Source organism: Tetrao urogallus (genome assembly GCF_951394365.1).
Source record: "Tetrao urogallus genome assembly, chromosome: 2".
In the NCBI taxonomy this organism is placed as follows: Eukaryota; Metazoa; Chordata; class Aves; order Galliformes; family Phasianidae; genus Tetrao; species Tetrao urogallus.
Genome location: NC_136814.1, coordinates 74,295,252 through 74,312,691, shown reverse-complemented (window position 1 = coordinate 74,312,691; position 17,440 = coordinate 74,295,252). Strand labels below are relative to the sequence as shown.

Genomic DNA, 17,440 nt, shown 5'->3' with positions numbered 1-17,440 from the left:
TTTGTAATCTTATCAATTTGAAAACATGATATGCCGTACTGTCAATAACCTTTTATCATACAGTCCTAACCCTTATTTTACACAGCATTAAATAAGCTTGCTACCACCAAACACTCTTTTTCTCCTCCCTCCATCTAAATTCCAGCCCCATGAAGTAGGTCACACTGTTCCACATAGCTACTGTGAAACTACTTCACTACAAGTTTTACTTCACATTAAGACTCCTGCCAGGAAGTTATTTATATAATACTGATCACAATGTTTCATTAACAGTCCTCCTCATTTTTCCCAGCATCAAAACGTAAAACTCTTAATACCTCTACAAAAGCAAAGAGAAGTGCATTTTCTGTCATCTTCATCTGTTGATGAGCGTGATTCAGTTTAAGACCAAATGCCTCCCACTTCTCCTTCAATGGTGAGCCTGTAATGAAAACAAAATTTATGTTCGTAGCAATAGAATAGGACAAAAGTGTTTAGAAGCAGTATTTCATAGAATCACTGAATCATTTAGGTTAGAAAAGACCTTAAAGATCATCAAGTCCAACCAAAGCCTGATGTACTGAATTCTTCACTGAATTCTTAACGCCACATCCACATCTATCATGCTATCAAGCTGCTTGAAACACTGAGTAGATCTTACATTCTCATCTCTTCTGCTAGTTGTGTACATTTAAATTTTATAACTGTACCTTCAAAAGAATCAGGTAAAAGAGGGAGAAGAGGTTCATAAGTAATTTCACTTGGCCCATTCTGAAAGAAAGCTACTGTTTCACTCATTAGATCTAGGGCCAGAAACCACTTCATGAAAGGCAACTATCAGTATTGCTTCTGACCCAAAATGGATGCCAAGTATAAAAGAGGAAAAAAATGTTACTCACAGACAACAACAATAAATCAAAGTAAAGCACTTGTCAAGTCCACATAACAGGCAGTGAAATCAAGCCATCAACAAGCTTCTAGAAAGCTTTTAAAGTCATTACTAAAAGCTTTTTCTGCTTTTAAAATAGGTGATACTTGTTGAGATTTGTTAAGACTCCAAGTCTGAGAGAAAGTATGAAGGCATCCATTTGCCAGAATGACAGATAAACAACTAGGACTGTTCACCAACACAGCAAACAAGAAGCACACTGAGTAGAGATCAAAAGTCAAGGGCACCATGGTTCAGACAATCTTCACTGTTAGACAGCAGTGATGGATAGATAGCAGACAGCAGTGATCAGTTAGGAAAAAAAGACTATTCTAACAGTATTTGCGTATTTTGCTATAGACAAGAGATTGTGCTTTTCAAAACTAGAAGAAAGGACAGAATAAAGAGACAATCACTGAACAAAAACTTCACCACTACTTGTCTACTATCTGTAACGGTTCACCACTAATGATCTGCATTAAAACAGCCTGAATTCTTACCAGATGCACTTTCTTTTGCTCCTTTATTAATAGCAGATTTATGAATATGTTGCATTAGTTTTAGCAGATCATGCCAACGTTTCTGCCTGTAGCAGGTCTGAATATGGCCCAAGAACGTCTGATTTTTCTTTCTAGAAAATGTTTGGTAGAAGAGTTCTTCAAAAGACTCGCGCAGAGGTAGCCAGATCAACTTGTTATCCACAGGCTTATAACTGAAAAGAAGGAAAAGAGGAGTTATTTGTTAGTTCCTGCTCCTTTGTGACCATGACAAACAAACGTGTACTAACAAAAGCATTCACTGAAACAAGATTATGCATTGAAGAAGCCAGGTTTACAAAGTTTATTTTCTGCTAAAATAATGACTGAAAAAAAAAAAAACTAGCGCTTATCTAAACTACTTTATAAAACCAGTTTAAAAAAGACAAAATGGCACTAGTAAGTAAAACAGTTATGCCACTATTAATATGCCTTGTGAATATTTTATCAGACTTATACTGAACAGTTTAGCTGTTTTTAAAGCAACCTTGGGTTCTGCTTTTAAACTACTTCATCATATACATGCATACATTTCAGTTAAAGTGCCTGTGTTCTACAGCTAGGAAAGCAAGGGTTCAGCATGCAAACAAGTATTATAAATATCTTAGGAAACCATGAAACTGGGCTGCATCTGAAACAATTCTTTGACAGTACAGCAATGCTTGCACAAGAAGGTTGTTTTTATACTGCCAAGTAGTTGTGCAAAACACACCTATCGGTAATCAACAACTCACCCCCCTAGCAGATCTGCAGTGTCACTTTGTTGGTTCATGTTGACAACCCTCAGATGGTGTCCTTAGAAAAGAAACAGAAAGCACATCAACTTGTTTCTGTGTTCTGTTTCTTAAATAACCTTTGCACAAGTTGGTGTCCACACTGCATTTACCTGTAACATGAGCGAGGTATTGAACAGTTGAGGTTTTACCAGTTCCTGTTTCACCAACCAAGAGCACAGGCTCTCCTTTGACAACACAAACTGCAAGCTGCTCAATCAGTACTGCAGACGGTCGGGTGGCAGCAAAAGTTTGCTTTGTTCTGACAAAATAAAAGAAGTCATTCAAAGCCAAGACTTATCTAGGAGCTCATTTCAATTTTATCTATCTTACTTTTTAGAGGAATAGTTGAATTCAGGATTATTATTATTGATTTAGAAAAGAGGTTTGGAAAAAATTAATTCCATGATATCCTGATAAGCATTACGTAAGATACTTACTTTCCTAAACTTACAACCTAAAAATTCAGGGTTCCCAAAGACGGTCCAGACCAGTGCAGTTAGTGTCATGTACTACAAAGATCTCCCTTCACAAATAAAAGTCATCAAAGTCTAATTACAACAACCACAGATCCCAAAAAGCTCTGAAGAAACTCTTGTATGAAAGAATCTGAAAATCTCCATGCTTTGGCAGCCAGAATTACGACACAGACAGTCTTAAAGATGCACAAAGTATAGGTCAGATCACAAGAGAAATCTTGTCACATCTCTTCTATTTGAGTGAGATTGTTTGATTTGCGTTTTTTAATTATGTGATTCCCCATATATTCTATTCCAGTGCAAAACTGCAAGATATTCTACCTTTTTACAGTAAGAGCCAGGCTTTGTTTCTTCACGAGATGCACTCTTCCCACAGAAACTTCTTGCTCCCGTACTAAAATTTCTGGTTTGAAGAGTTCACAAAAGAACTCAACCTGTGAAGAGAACATCAGGAATTCCAATAGCAACATTGCATGCAACATAATGCTGAAAACATCCTTGCCACACTATCAGTATCAACGTGCAAATATTTTTTTTTCTTAGCTTATTTAATATTTTATGGATTATTACATATTTATCACCTAAAATCCCGAAGGATCTCATCTACTGCATAAACAATGTCTCCCCATGTAATAACTTGGTAATGAGTTTTATGCCATTATGCTACTCTGTTTTCTATGGTAGCTTGACTGCACAAACTTAAACTGAGAACAGTTAACAAATCAAAAAACAAATCCCTCAAAATAAAAAAAGATAAAATAAAAACATGAGGAAAATCTTTCTGTAATCAAGAACAGGAGGACAACACATTCCTGTTATCAAACAATGGAAGAAAAGAACAAACAGAAGAGTTATGGGGATCCAACTGTTCCCACAGCTGGAAAGTTTTTCCACGCTGAAGTAACAGAAGAGAATTTTCTTCACAATCAAATTTGTATGGTCAGAAATATCTGACAAAGCAGTCATATGTATATACACATGTAATGCTAATCATTGTTGCTGTGATTTGTATGTGTGTATATTTGTGTTGTACAAGTTAAGTATGATGTACTGATACGGAATAAGGGGTGGATGCTGTCCTGGTTTTATCAGTATTCCATATCATGGCATCATACAACAGGTTGACTGGGTGCAGAGGCACAGTGCACTGAAGCTGCATTTCCTGATTTCTCTAGCAGCTTCACATGACTTCTAACTCTCCATGAGGAAGATACACTGAGTTGTACTGCATTTCCCAGGAGCCTCCAGAAGATTTTCAGTTCTGGGTGACTGGGGATAAACTCTCAACTTTTTTGGAAGGTGAGCCAAGGAGGGTCTGCCCATCAAGACTCACACTGACTGCCCTGTGGTTTCATATCTGCTTTCTTTTGATTTATTCCTCTTAATTATTCTGTATTATGTCACATTCCTTTTAATAAATTTAATAAACTGAGTTTCTTCCCTCTTCCTACCCACCTTCCCTTTCCTCCCATGGGAAAGGAAGAGTGTTGCATGATCACTTCTTCTAACATCACACACTACTACTTTACAGGGGAGTATCTCCAGCTTTGGAATTGACAATTACAGATTAAGTAGTAAGGAAGAACATGTTTCTCTCTAGATTCTTCAGATAAGAAACTGAAGTTCACTGTAATGACTGGGGCTTGAGGAAGAGCCATGCACAAAAGCAAAACAAAAACCTTTACACAGTATTATATGCTTACATAACTGCACTGTTGCAGCTGTCATGCTGCTTTTGCATGAAGTGATTTGCAATGTGCTCTGTAACAGATTCACTGAAACTTTCAGAGACAAAACAGTTGAAAACAAAACAGCTAATAAGAAATAAGAACAATTCGCTACCTCTGTGTGCAGTGTAGAGAGATGGGTATAACCTTAAAGGAAAACATTAGAACAGTACATTGAAATTAATTACTAAAAAAAAATAATAATCTATTTATAGACTAATACTGATAAATGCCAAATTAATTATAGCTCAGTATACCTTCTTCTTGGAAATATTTAGTTTACTGCCAATAACTTTTGCCATTTTCAGTCTGCTTCCTTGGTTGGACAGCATAGCTGTGAAACAGTCCAGTGCCTGCGAAGAGGAAGACAAAACAACTTTTTCAATACAAATTTTATATTATATGAGAAGCACTATCTTAATATATATGAGGCTGAATCCAACCCAGACAAATTAAATACAATTATTTAACTGGAGTTCAAAGGGATGAAATAGGAAGTTTTGAACTCTATAATGCAGAGGTTTCTACTGAATGCAAAAACATTTCAATATCCAGTAACAAAAGCTATTTTTAGATGACTGGAGCAAAGTGAAGAAAAAATAAAGCTGCAAGATCCTATATCTTAGGAAGGCATCTGACTGATGAATACTTGAAAAATTCTCAATTTAAAAAAGGAGTAGGAAGGATGTTTCACACTTCAAGAAAAACGAATCTTAAAATTATTCTACAAATTTAAGTATCTACTCCTACTGAGAGATTCAGATACTAAGTTACATGAAGAATACAAGATTACTGAGAACAGAGCTGATGACTATCACTGGGATTCAGCTCAGATTGAAACAGAAAGGCCAAGAAGCTCCACCACTGAGCTGGGCTACTGTCACAGAATGCAGCACACCAGCCAGAACTAACCTGGGAGAGGGGAACTGAAGGGAGTAAGCACTCTCCGTAAATTCAGACAAGTAACACTTAACACACTGTGCAACTAACACACATCCTATGGATGCGTGCTATGCCAGTGCGTGTCATGGATTCAATACCAGTTGTATCATCAAAAGAACCACAGCTCCACTGCTTCTGTGAACAGACCCAAATACTTACTCTGTATGCTCACAGACATCACTAAATGATATACTCCTCAATATCCACATTACCTAAAATGTATTTATTCAGCAGCAGCAGCATACTAGTGCCCCATTAACACTGAAGAACTGAAGAGTAAAATCTTACATCTCCAAAGCATAAATACAAAGGAGGGGCACCTTAAAAAGAGAAGCTATTTTTAAATTATCTAGAAATGCACTTCAGCTATTACATGCCATGTAAATCTATCCCAACATAAACAAAGAAACAACCCTTAGTATTTTTGAACATGTTTCTAGACACAAGCTCCTACCACTGCACAGATGTGATATCAAACAACAAGCAGTGCAGTGTCTTTGTAGAAAAGAGAAGATTATGTTCCTTATCATAAATTCAGCTTCTAGATCTAGTTTTGAATGTATCTATATTGTTATATCCTTTATTTCATATTTTAACTCTAATTTTGGAAGCATTCCTCATAAATACATTTTACATTTACTCTGTCTCTGAGACATCTACAGTGAGGTCTGGGAATACAGCTCCTGAACAACGAGTAGCAAACATCAAGAACATCTAATATTTTAAACACTCCCTCATCTAAGCCTGGAGCCTTCTTACTGCATACACTATGTGCAACACAGGTGAATGAAACAAATGCTTAAATGAAAAGTAAAACTTCCTCAGTTATTTACAATCCCAACTCAAATAAATTGAAACTGTTGCATCATGCTTTCCTGCATGGCAGCACTAAGTTTGGATTGGTTTCCAGCACCTTAACGCAAAAGCTTTCCTAATAATAAGAAAAGCTTCTAACACACAGAAGACAAACACCCCAACCATGGTTCAATTACTTCCGAGGAATATAAATAAATATTTAAATATAAATTTCTGTCTCACATTCCCAAACAGAATTTTTTAAGATTTGTGACGCAATGTGGGAAAGCAATTTCCAGATTAAATCTTACCGCACCTCCTGAAAAATATTCACTGCTGTGGTTGAGGAAGAACTGTCAAAGTTGTAAGCAATTCTGCTGCACCAATTCAATAAGTCTCTAAAAAGAAAAACATTTAGTACAACAGTCAAAATTCACAGCATCTTTTCTCATGTACAGCTTAGTTCATTAAGTCATCTGGCAGTTCCACACCTAGTGATTATTTAAGTTGTACACAGGAAGGCACACACAAAAAAGGATGCTATATTCAAAGGGATAGATGAGCACATAAAGACAAACACTATTGCCTTCTAAAAGGTTGCTTGGAAATAGATAATATGTATTCCATTAAACCATTATTGGGATCAATTATGAAACTGAAAACATGAAAACCAGCATGCTATTCACCCAGAAAGGTATCGAGAACTACTTGACAGATATTCAGATTATTATCAACAACAAAATCTTTTCAAGCATAATAGGAAGGTAAAGGAGATAATTTAAATTGAGATTTTCTTTTTACAATAGTAAACATAATGTTTTATGTTTTATACAGTAAACATAATTTTATAATTCAAAACTGATTCCTCCCATTTTCAGTTTAATTATTTGAATTTCTAACAATGTTGAAAGAAAAAAAAAATTTAAAAACATGAACACCCGAACACCACAGACAGCTGATAAATATATCAGATATATAAGACAGTTTGTTCCTACACAACCTTAGAGAAAGTTCTCGTCCTTCCAGATTTGGTTTCTTATTTTCTGATCTTGATTCTGATGCATCTTCTGATACGGGCCTGGAATCACAATCAGTGTTTTCTGATGCCTGGTATTTCTCTCCTGTAAGGTGAATGAAGATGTCTAGCAAGTGATCAGTTACAAGAGCAAGGTTGGGGTATCTGCTCTGAAGTATCTGAAAGCAGAAAAAGAAAGAAGAAAAAAAATGGCAAAAAAATAAAATAAAAGGCAAACCTTAATCATTGGAAGGAAGCCATCAGCCTGGCAAATTTCCAGAGGATGCAGTTCAACAGGAACCAACACTGAAGGTAGCAAGCTGCACAAAACCAGTCCTTTGTACTCTCTCTTCTTAAAAAATCATAATGACTTAATTTGCTTAAGATATCAATTTGGATGCCAAGAGAATTATGCTCATTAAACTCTACTGCAATTCATTTAATATCTTGCACAAACACTAACAGAAGGAATGAAAGCACATTCCACTCTATCTATGAACTCAAATCATAAAGAAACAATTTTAAAACTTGTCACAGAAAGTCTTCTCTCCTATTCCACTTTATGACAACTTTTTTGAGCACTCAAGTTATCGATTCACTGCCCTGATTAAGATACACAAGGGACTAAGTTTTCTTCTCTAATTTCCTTTCAGCTCAGCTCTCTGCTAAAGCTTGCCAATCAAAATCACTGCTTCCACAAATGAACTTTTCATAAACTCAGGCCAGGAAACAGTACTGATATTCCCCTGTCAAACTGACTTCTAAGACTGGCCAGGACAGCAGAAGGTGCTGCTCTTGCCCCACTATTAATAATTAGCTGGTAAATGACAAAATAGGAAAACACACTGGTATTTTAAGATCATTCATAAGTTTCTTTCAAATTTTCTGCTAGAGATAAATCACCTTTTCACTTCAGTAAGGCTCTTTTACGATTCGAATTTTTTAAGCTTAAAGAAAATCGTTTAGAGAATTCTATTTCACACAAGTCATGGACAATTAATTTGTGGATGGACTAAACTAAGCAAAAAAAATTCCTTAGAAATTTTAAGAAAAGATGTTATTAGAAACAAACATTTGTAGTTCATAACTTGGTAACTACTTTTCATCTCAAAACTTAGGACTTTGGATTGTAATAAGATCCATTACCCTTCCTCCCCCCACATTTTTTTAAATCTCTGTGGGCTACAAAAAGGCAAAGTAATTTGATTCTTAGATCCATTCAAAGCAAAATTCCAACAATCCTTGTACAGTTAACTTCTTATTTTCTGATCAAACTAACCATTTACTTCAAAATTGACAGATTTCTGAAGTCATAAGTGTGTGTGTATTACTGAACTTGCAGAGAAAAGGATCAAATTTATTACTGAAAATCATCACTGTCCTTAATTAAAACATCTTCATATACCACAGTAGAGCAAAACATATCATACCTCCTTGAGTTCTATTTTGTTCATGTTATCCATGTGTATTTTGGTCCAATACTTGTCCAAAAGAGCAGCATGGCTGCTTTGCTGTCTGTACCAACCTCCGCCACAACTGAATACTCTGAATAAAAATAACATGAAGAAATGCACATGTTGTATCTTAGTGGTGAATTCATTATTTTCAGTGCAGAGAACACATTAAACACTGCTGTGACAGGATAACATGTATGCCTATATTTGGTGACAGCCAAATGGTTGTGATCAATGGTTCTGTGTCTGGGTAGAGGCTGGTCACAAGTAGTGTCCCCCAAGAGTTGGCCTTTGGGACTGGTGCTCTTCAACACCTTTATCAATAACATAGATAAAATAAAATAGATAAAATCGAGCATACCCTCAGCAAGTTTGTGGATGACACTAAGTGAGCAGTGCAGTCAATACACTGGAAGGAATGGAAGCCATCCAGAGGGACATGGACAGGCTGGAGAAGTGGGCCCATGAAAACCTAATGAGGTTCAATAAGGCCAAGTGCAGGGTGCTGCACTTGGGCTGGAGCAATGCCAGGTATTCATACAAACTGGGGGAAGATGTCCTTGAGAGTAGCCCTGCGGAGAAAGACTTGGGAGTCCTGGACATGTTGGACATGAGCCAGCAGTGTGCACTTGCAGCCCAGAAGGCCAACTGTATTCTGGGCTGCATTAAAAAAGGGGTGGCCAGCAGGGAGAGGGAGGTGATTGTCCCCCTCTACTCAGCTCTTGTGAGGCCCCATCTGCAGTGCTGCGTCCAGGCTTGGGGCCCCCAGTACAGGAAGGACATGGAGCTCTTGGAGCGGGTCCATAGGAGGGCCACTAAGATGGTCAGAGGGCTGGAGCAACTCTCCTATGAGGAAAGGTTGAGGGAACTGGGATTGTTTAGCTTGGAGCAGACCTCATGATGGCTTATAAACAGGAGGGGGAACAACCGTTCACATAGGTTGATAGTAATAGGACAAGGAGGAATGGTTTTAAATTGAGACAGGGTAGATTTTAAGTTAGATATTAGCTGGAGGTTTTTCACAGAGAGTGGTGACACACTGGAACGGGTTGCCCAAGGAGATTGTGGATGCCCCATCCCTGGAGGCATTCAAGGCCAGGCTGGATGTGGCTCTGGGCAGTCTGGTCTAGTGGTTGGCAACCCTGCCCACAGCAAGGGGGTTGAAAGTAGGTGATCTTTAAGGTTCTTTTCAACCCAGTCTATTCTGTGATTCTGTTTACCCTTCATTTGTCATTGTACTGTCATGCACACCATGCCTTTCTCTGCTTTCCAAATCACTTATTCTTTTATCACTGTTTTTTTTCTTCTACTGTAAAATCTTTTTAAAGACACCTGCACAAAGATGACTGACATTAAGTTAAGCCTATCATATGCAACATACAGAGACAAGATACCTTGTGAGTATCAATCAAAGATACCTTGTGAGTATCACTCATAAGCATTCTTCACACAGTAACAACAAAGAGCGCTATTTTGTTATGTGGTGGAATTGATTTAATATTTTTTTTTCCTCCAGAAGTTTTATACCTTCAGACTTGTAGAAGCAGTTTTTCTGCTCTACCCAGTAGTAATATAACATTCCTTTAAAATGGAAAAAGTCTCTTTCACAACTTCCACAGCTTCTATCCCCTTACAGTTGGAAATTGCTAGAACAGACTTAAAAATATGACAATTTGTATTAACTCATTTAAATTTACATGCTTACCTTCTGGTTGCAAAAAACTGGAATCCCGGTGCTACTTTCAAGCAGTCACCACGACCAGGAATTAGCAACTCCTTTTTTTCCAGAAGAGGAATCAGTACAGAGATCTGGGGAAGAAAAGAAACTCTATGAAGCGTTCTTTTCTTGGGTGGGGAAACATTAATAAACATCTTAGCCAGTCACACTCAATCCATATATGAAATGCTTATCCAATGAGCCTCACTACATTGTCAGCAACACCTTTTCCTGCAGACTGAACTTTTAAGTGACACTAAAAGGAATCACTGAGTCTCAATTAGTTTTATTCAGTAATTGAAGTCACAGGTATGATTCCCTCCCTACCTTCTATCTCCTCCATTTTAGGTTTAGCATGAGAATGGAAATGACAGTTTTCACTGCAAATCCAAACTAAAACTAATGGTTTTGAGTTGCCAAATGACTGCCTTGTTCTCAGAAGTGTCAGAAGGCTTGTTTGTGTTTTTTTTTTAATCTACCTGAACAAAGACAATATTAATCTCAAAGACATCATTCTAAAACATTAACACTGTTACAGTGTATATCCTGCTACTCTCCTGAAGAGCAAGGTATGTATTTAAAGAATCAATCATTCCATGCAGGACAGTAGTAATGGTGGAATAAAAGAAAAGGCACGTAGCTCCACAACACTGCTTCAGCAGGGAGGAAGGCAAGCATGGAGACTTTGATATTAAAAAAAAAAAAAAAAAAAAAAAAGGATGCCTACAGGGGAGACCAGAAGAAAAAGAGAGATGAATGCATGACACTATTTGGGGCATGTTTGTGAATGCAATGTGCTGAATCCACAGTAGCAAAGAACTGCAGGAGCCTCTGGCAACTAAAAAACTGTATAATACATATATGGTTTAGCATTAAACGTGGAGGTTGGTGGCCCTGCATGTGGCAGGGGGGTTGGAGATTCATGATCCTTGAGGTCCCTTCCAACCCTGGCCATTCTGTGATTCTGTGATATATGATGTTTATAGGTGTTTCTATAAATTCTCTATGCTTTGTAAGCTTAGAGCCCAATAAAGCAAGATATCAGGTTTGTTAGTTGCATAAAGGATGCTTTACAAAACAGATACAAAAGAAAACAACTATTTGCAGAATGTCCAGTAGGCTTATACAGCAAAACAACTCTATAATATCATTTCTGCAAGAGATAGGATTTCTGCAACTGTTATTTAGAAGGAGAAGGATTACATTTCTAACAAGTACCAGCTCTGAATTTGAATACAGGAAATCAGTTAAAATCCATAGTGCTTAATATAACAGTATATTTTTAATTACCAGGCTAGAGGAAAGAAATATGTATCAACAGAAAAAAAATATTTTTTTTAAAAAACACACTAGAAAAAAATCTTACTATCAACAGCAACCTAATACAGTGACTTTGACATTCTGTGGTTTTTGGAGTCACATTTGTTTTCAAACACAGGAACACTATTTAAAAGAGACATAGCTGATCACCAGCATCAATGCAATTCTTCAGAGTGAAATCAGGGGCAATGTTATGACTGCTCTAAAGCAGCGACAATTACAGTGTAAATATCTTTGAACAAAGCCAGGCCAGTTTTTTTTTTTTTAACCTCTGCTGAAAAACCTTTATTTTCAGTGAACTGCCACAGAACTCACAGTGACTGGAATCCAAAAATTGCTATTACAGCCTGAAAATAAGCACTTTATAGTGAGCAAGAACCTACATACCACATCCAGAGGAGCATAATCAATATCCTCCAGAAGTATCCAATGACCCTTGGTAACAGCTTGTGTCAAGGTTCCAGGTTGCCAAACAAACTCCCCTGGGACATCTGTACAACGATACATACCAAGCAGCGTCTATGACAGAAACAAGTGGTAAATTAGAGACCTGTTCATTACATGCCTTCATAATTTAAAGTGAAAATGACTAAAACTGGGATGTAAATAACACTATCTGTTAATCATAGTAATATGGGTCTATCATTACACTTCAAGAAAAAGAAGTTTCATTCCTCCACATCTACGATAACATAACTGAAGCACAGTAACAAAAATAAACCAGGTAATTAGATGTCTATGTACATAGTATGCCACTGTAACTAATGGAAAATCAGCAGCATAACACAGGAAACACAGGAAAAGCCCTGACAAACACATAGCTTAAAACAGAATGGATAACGTACAATTATCTGCAGAATTTAAATAATAATGAAGCTGAACTGATTTCTCTTCAGATCTATTGCTCTCAGCAATAGCCAGAACAATATGGTAAGAAGCTGAAGGTTGTGAGGTCTTAGCAAAAAATTTATACATTATCTTATTAGAAAAGCCAGTCCACACTTTCAAAATAATGTCTGATCATCTATGATAAAACAATGTCATCGGTTACCTTGCTATCAGTTTGATCCCCAAGTTGGACTTTCAAAATATGAGGAGGCTTTGTTCTTCCTGTAACAGCTGCTAAATATTCAATTAAAGTAGTCTTGCCACATCCTATTGGTCCCTCCAATAAAACAGGACTCTGAAATGCTACAGCAATAGCAAGGTTTTGAAGATTTGTGCAGGCAGATTCAACCAAAACAAAATGGCCGGTGGTATTTTCCTGTTAAAACAAAATTTGAGTTACTATACTGAATTAGCTTTTTTTTTTTATATATACAGGTTTTACTACACAGAACAATTATGAAAGCAAGTATGATTATCAGAAAATTTTAGCCCACAGATCTGTCAACACACATCAACTAAAATTAAACTTCCTAGATCTGTGGACTATGAAGACTGTATTTAATGATAGATATTAAAATAGACTTCATCAAAAACCTATTATAGGTGAAACACTCAATTTAGTATATGTACAATTTGTTCCCAAAGGGAGTTCACACTAAGTTGTCAGCAGACAAAGTAACTATTCAATCACCACATTCATGTCAATCAAATACAATTTGTAATACAAATGAAATTAAGTCATCAGAATGGATCCCAATTAAAAAAATAAATAGCAGTTAGACTCAGGTTACGTATGAACATAAAAACTGATGAGCTGTATTTGCTTCTTGCTGCACAGGCCAAAGTAGAAGGTCATTAAACACAATGCATGGGGGGCTGGGTAATTAAATTCAGAATAACTTGTTGCTTCATTCAAACTGCAATGGATACAGTTTATTGAAGGTTAACTCATCAATGACAGATGTCTACAAATATTGTAATCATTCTACACTCACTAATATGTCAGCATATAGCATAAAGACTCTGTTTCAAAAGTTTCTCTCTGCCGCAATGAATTTCAAGCCATGTACTCAATTCTATGTACACACACACATATGCACAAAGTTAAGACAGTAACTTAAATCACAGAAGCAAAGGGGCAAAAGAAAAAAAGAGGAAAAATCTCTCATTCTGCTACTCAGAGAATTTTGCATATTAGCAGTCTTCATTTACCTCTTCGTCCTTCATTTGTAAATGTATTACAAAATTAAGTAACAATACTCAGGCCAAATACAATCAAAAATTATGCCTTAATAAGAAAACTAGTCAAGAATACTGACTGCAGCTACAAAAAAGAACCAGAACAGTTCACAATTAATAGCATCTCAAGAAAAAATAGATCAGAAGAAATGCTACTTAAACATACTATTGCATTTGATGGTTTTGTTCAAAACTGTAAAGCACTACACTACATTCTGCATCAAGTGAAATGCAGAAAGTAAGTTCTTCCTTAATTCTGCCATCTAGAAGAGTGAGAAGCAGCTTTGCTTTCATTTAAGGATGTAACTTCAGAGAAAGGTTCTCGATAATATCTCTGCATAGCACAAAGCACTACTTCCCTTATAGCATATTCTTAAGTACTGCTACAAAGATGAGATCAACAGAACTATTAGAATCACGGAGTCATGGAATGGTATGGATTGAAAAGGACCTTTAAGTTCATCAAATTCCAAGCCCCTGCTTAAGCAGGGACACCTCCCTCTCCACCAGTATGCTCAAAGCCCCACGCAGCCTGGCCCTGGATGTTACCAGGGAGGGGACATCCACAACCTCACTGGTCAACCTGCTCCTGCATCTCACCACCTTCACAGTAAAGAATTTCTTCCTAATAGCTAGTCTAAATCTACCCTCTTCCAGTTTAGAACCATTTCCCCTCATCATGTCACTACATGCTCTTATAAAAAGTCCCTCCCCAGCTTTCCTGTATCCCCCTTCAGGTACTGGAAGCCTCATTATACTTTCACTGTTTCATTCCACAGCAAAACTTCCCTGTAGTTCCAATATCATGTATCACTAGCTTACAGCATTCATCAAAAAAACAACAGATAAACAAATCATCCACAGCATCCCAATAACATTTTAGTAGGAATAAAGTCAGTTCACCGCAGAGGAAATTATTAAAAAAAAAAGTACAGATTTAACACTGGGTTACATACCCGCTGTTCTTCAGAGACAAGCTTTAGTCTAGGCAGCACAATACCACATACAGCTACTACATTTGCAGATAGGTCACTCGATACAATATGACCTTGTTTATATTGCACTTCTTTCTCCTTTTGCCAAAATGAGGAGTCTGGATTGGCCAAAACAAGGGCTTGTTCCACATTCTGCACCTGAGATTCTTCTAGTAACCTGTCAAATCCACATACAAGTATATTAATTCAAGTGAAAGTCATCAACAAATCAACTTTGTTCATTATTGAAAAAGTTCCTACTTTAGTCTGAAATGTGTCAGCTCCTCAGGACTGAAGATCTTCTTCATGAAAGACAATTTATGTTCATCGTTCATACAAGTAACCAGAGCTAGACAGTTTGAAGTATACCTAAAAATTATATTTAGAACAAAACATGTCAAATTATAGTTGTAAAACATTTAGCTTGACAACTCTTACTTGCAAATCAAAATACCAATTTTGGAAAAACATGAAGATAACTTTCTCTTTAGAAATTAAAGCTATGCTTAACATTTTAAATTTTTTTTTCTGATATATTTCTCCAGAGAAAAGAAATTCTGTCATTATATAATGTATTATTAACATATGACTAGCTAACATTCCTCTGAATGCTGAAAAAACAGAAATACAGTAGAAGTTGGGACTTTCCTAAACAAATGAAAGTAAATGTATAAAACAATGAAAACTACATTTTCTTTCTTCCCATTTTCCCATTCAAATGATCACATTACCCCTTCAAATCTGCAATTTCATGTTATTTCTAAATTAACCATAACACACTGAACTCAAGACTCAGTGCCAAAGAATAAACAACTCCTATATTCTTGGCTTCATTATAACATAAAGCTGCCTCATAACAAAAGAATCATAGAATGGTTTGAGCTGGGAGGGATCTTTAAGATCATCTAGCTCCAAACCCCTGCTATAGGCAGGGACATCTCCCTTTAGACCAGGCTGCCCAAAGCCCCATCCAGCCTGGCCTTGAATGCCTCCAGGAAATGGGCATCCACAACCTCGCTGGGCAACCTGTTCCAGTGTCTCATCACCCTTACAGTAAGGAATTTCTTCCTAATATCGCATCTAAATTTACCCTTTTCCAGTTTAAAACTATTTCCCCTTGTCCTGTCATTACATGCCCTTACAAAATGTCCCTCCCCAGATCCCCAGATACTGGAAGGCTGCCATAAGATCCCCTTGAAGCCTTGTTTTCTCCAGGCTGGAAAGCACCAACTCTCTCAACTTTTTTTCATAGGAGAGGTGCTCCAAACCTCTGATCTTCTTTATGGCCCTCCTCGGACCTCTCCAACAGCTCCATGTCATTCTTGAGTAGGGGGCCCCAGAGCTGTATGCGGTACTACAGGTAGGATCTCACAAGAGTACAGTAGAGGGGGTGAAATCACCTCCCTTGACTTGCTGGTCATGCTTCCCTTGATGCAAACCCAGGATACGGTTGGCCTTCTGGGCTGCATTGCCAGCTCATGTAGAATTTTTCATCAATCAACACTTCTAAATCCCTCTCCTAAGGGCTGCCTTCTAGCCATCCTCCGTTCAATCTGTATCTGTGCTTGGGGTTGCTCTGACCCAGCTGCAGGACTTTGCAATTGGCTTTACTGAACTTCATGAGGTTGGCAACAAACCTATCAATGAATTAAATAGTAATTCTACTTATTTTTCCAAGAATATAATAGAACTGTAGAACGGCTTCGGTTGGAAGGGACCTCAAGGATCAAGTTCTAATCCCTCTGCCACAGGCAGAGTTGCCAGCTGCTAGATCAAATATTAGATCAGGACCCCATCCAACCTGGCCTTAAACACCAAGGTTTGAACCTTAAACAACAAGGACTGGGCATTCACAACCTCCCTGGGCAACCTATTTCAGCATGACACCACCGACTCCAGTAAAAAAAGTTACTACTGACATCTAACCTATATCTTCCTGCCTTTATTTTAAAGCCATTCCGTCTTATTCTACTGCTATTTACCCATGTAAAAAGTTGTTTTTCCTCATGTTTATAAACTTCCTTTAAATACTGAAAGGCTACAATGTGATCTTCCTGCAGCCTTCTCTTTTCCAGGCTGAATAAGCCCAGTTCCTTCAGCCTATCTTCATAGTAGAGGTGATCCAGCCCTTCGATCATATTCAGGGCCATCCTCTGGACCCACCCCAAAAGCTCCACATCTTTCCTGTTTTGGGGTCCCCAGACTTGGATGCACTACTCCAGCTGGAGCTTCATGAGGGCAGAGTGGTGAGGGACAACCATCTTGCTCATCCTGCTGGCCACCCCTCTTTTGTTAAAATCCAGGATACCAGCTTTCTGGGCCATAAGTGCACACTGCTGGCTCATGTTAAGTTTTTCTTCAACCAACCAACACCCCGAAGTCCTTCTCAGCAGGACTATTCTCAAGGAGTTCTCCCAGACTGTATTCATAGCTGAGATTACCTCAACCCAAGCGCAAAAACTTGCACTTCGTTTTGTTGAACCTTTGTTTCACAAGGGCCCACCTTTTGAGTTTATCAAGGTTCCTCTGGGTGGCATCCCTTCCTTGTGCTGTACCAGCTACACTGCTCAGCTTGGTATCATCAGCAAACTTGCAGAGGGTGCACTCAGTCCCATCACCTACGCCACTGATAAAGATGCTAAGTAGCTGAATGCACATCATCCTGGCCAAAATT

At 37.6% G+C, this 17,440-nt stretch overlaps 1 protein-coding gene across 1 annotated transcript in view; it reads right to left on the bottom strand.

Annotated features, from left to right (window-relative positions):
* Nucleotides 1-17,440, bottom strand: part of MDN1 (midasin AAA ATPase 1) — a gene marked incomplete at both ends in the record, with an annotated part of 93,034 nt that overhangs the window by 69,661 nt on the left and 5,933 nt on the right. The window contains 14 exons of the mRNA XM_079550177.1: nucleotides 318-421; nucleotides 1,408-1,619; nucleotides 2,178-2,238; nucleotides 2,330-2,478; nucleotides 3,017-3,129; nucleotides 4,680-4,775; nucleotides 6,476-6,557; nucleotides 7,160-7,353; nucleotides 8,605-8,719; nucleotides 10,334-10,437; nucleotides 12,053-12,184; nucleotides 12,717-12,929; nucleotides 14,749-14,944; nucleotides 15,028-15,135. Coding sequence (XP_079406303.1) covers nucleotides 318-421; nucleotides 1,408-1,619; nucleotides 2,178-2,238; nucleotides 2,330-2,478; nucleotides 3,017-3,129; nucleotides 4,680-4,775; nucleotides 6,476-6,557; nucleotides 7,160-7,353; nucleotides 8,605-8,719; nucleotides 10,334-10,437; nucleotides 12,053-12,184; nucleotides 12,717-12,929; nucleotides 14,749-14,944; nucleotides 15,028-15,135 — 1,879 coding nt within the window. The remainder of the gene's footprint in view (nucleotides 1-317; nucleotides 422-1,407; nucleotides 1,620-2,177; nucleotides 2,239-2,329; nucleotides 2,479-3,016; nucleotides 3,130-4,679; nucleotides 4,776-6,475; nucleotides 6,558-7,159; nucleotides 7,354-8,604; nucleotides 8,720-10,333; nucleotides 10,438-12,052; nucleotides 12,185-12,716; nucleotides 12,930-14,748; nucleotides 14,945-15,027; nucleotides 15,136-17,440) is intronic.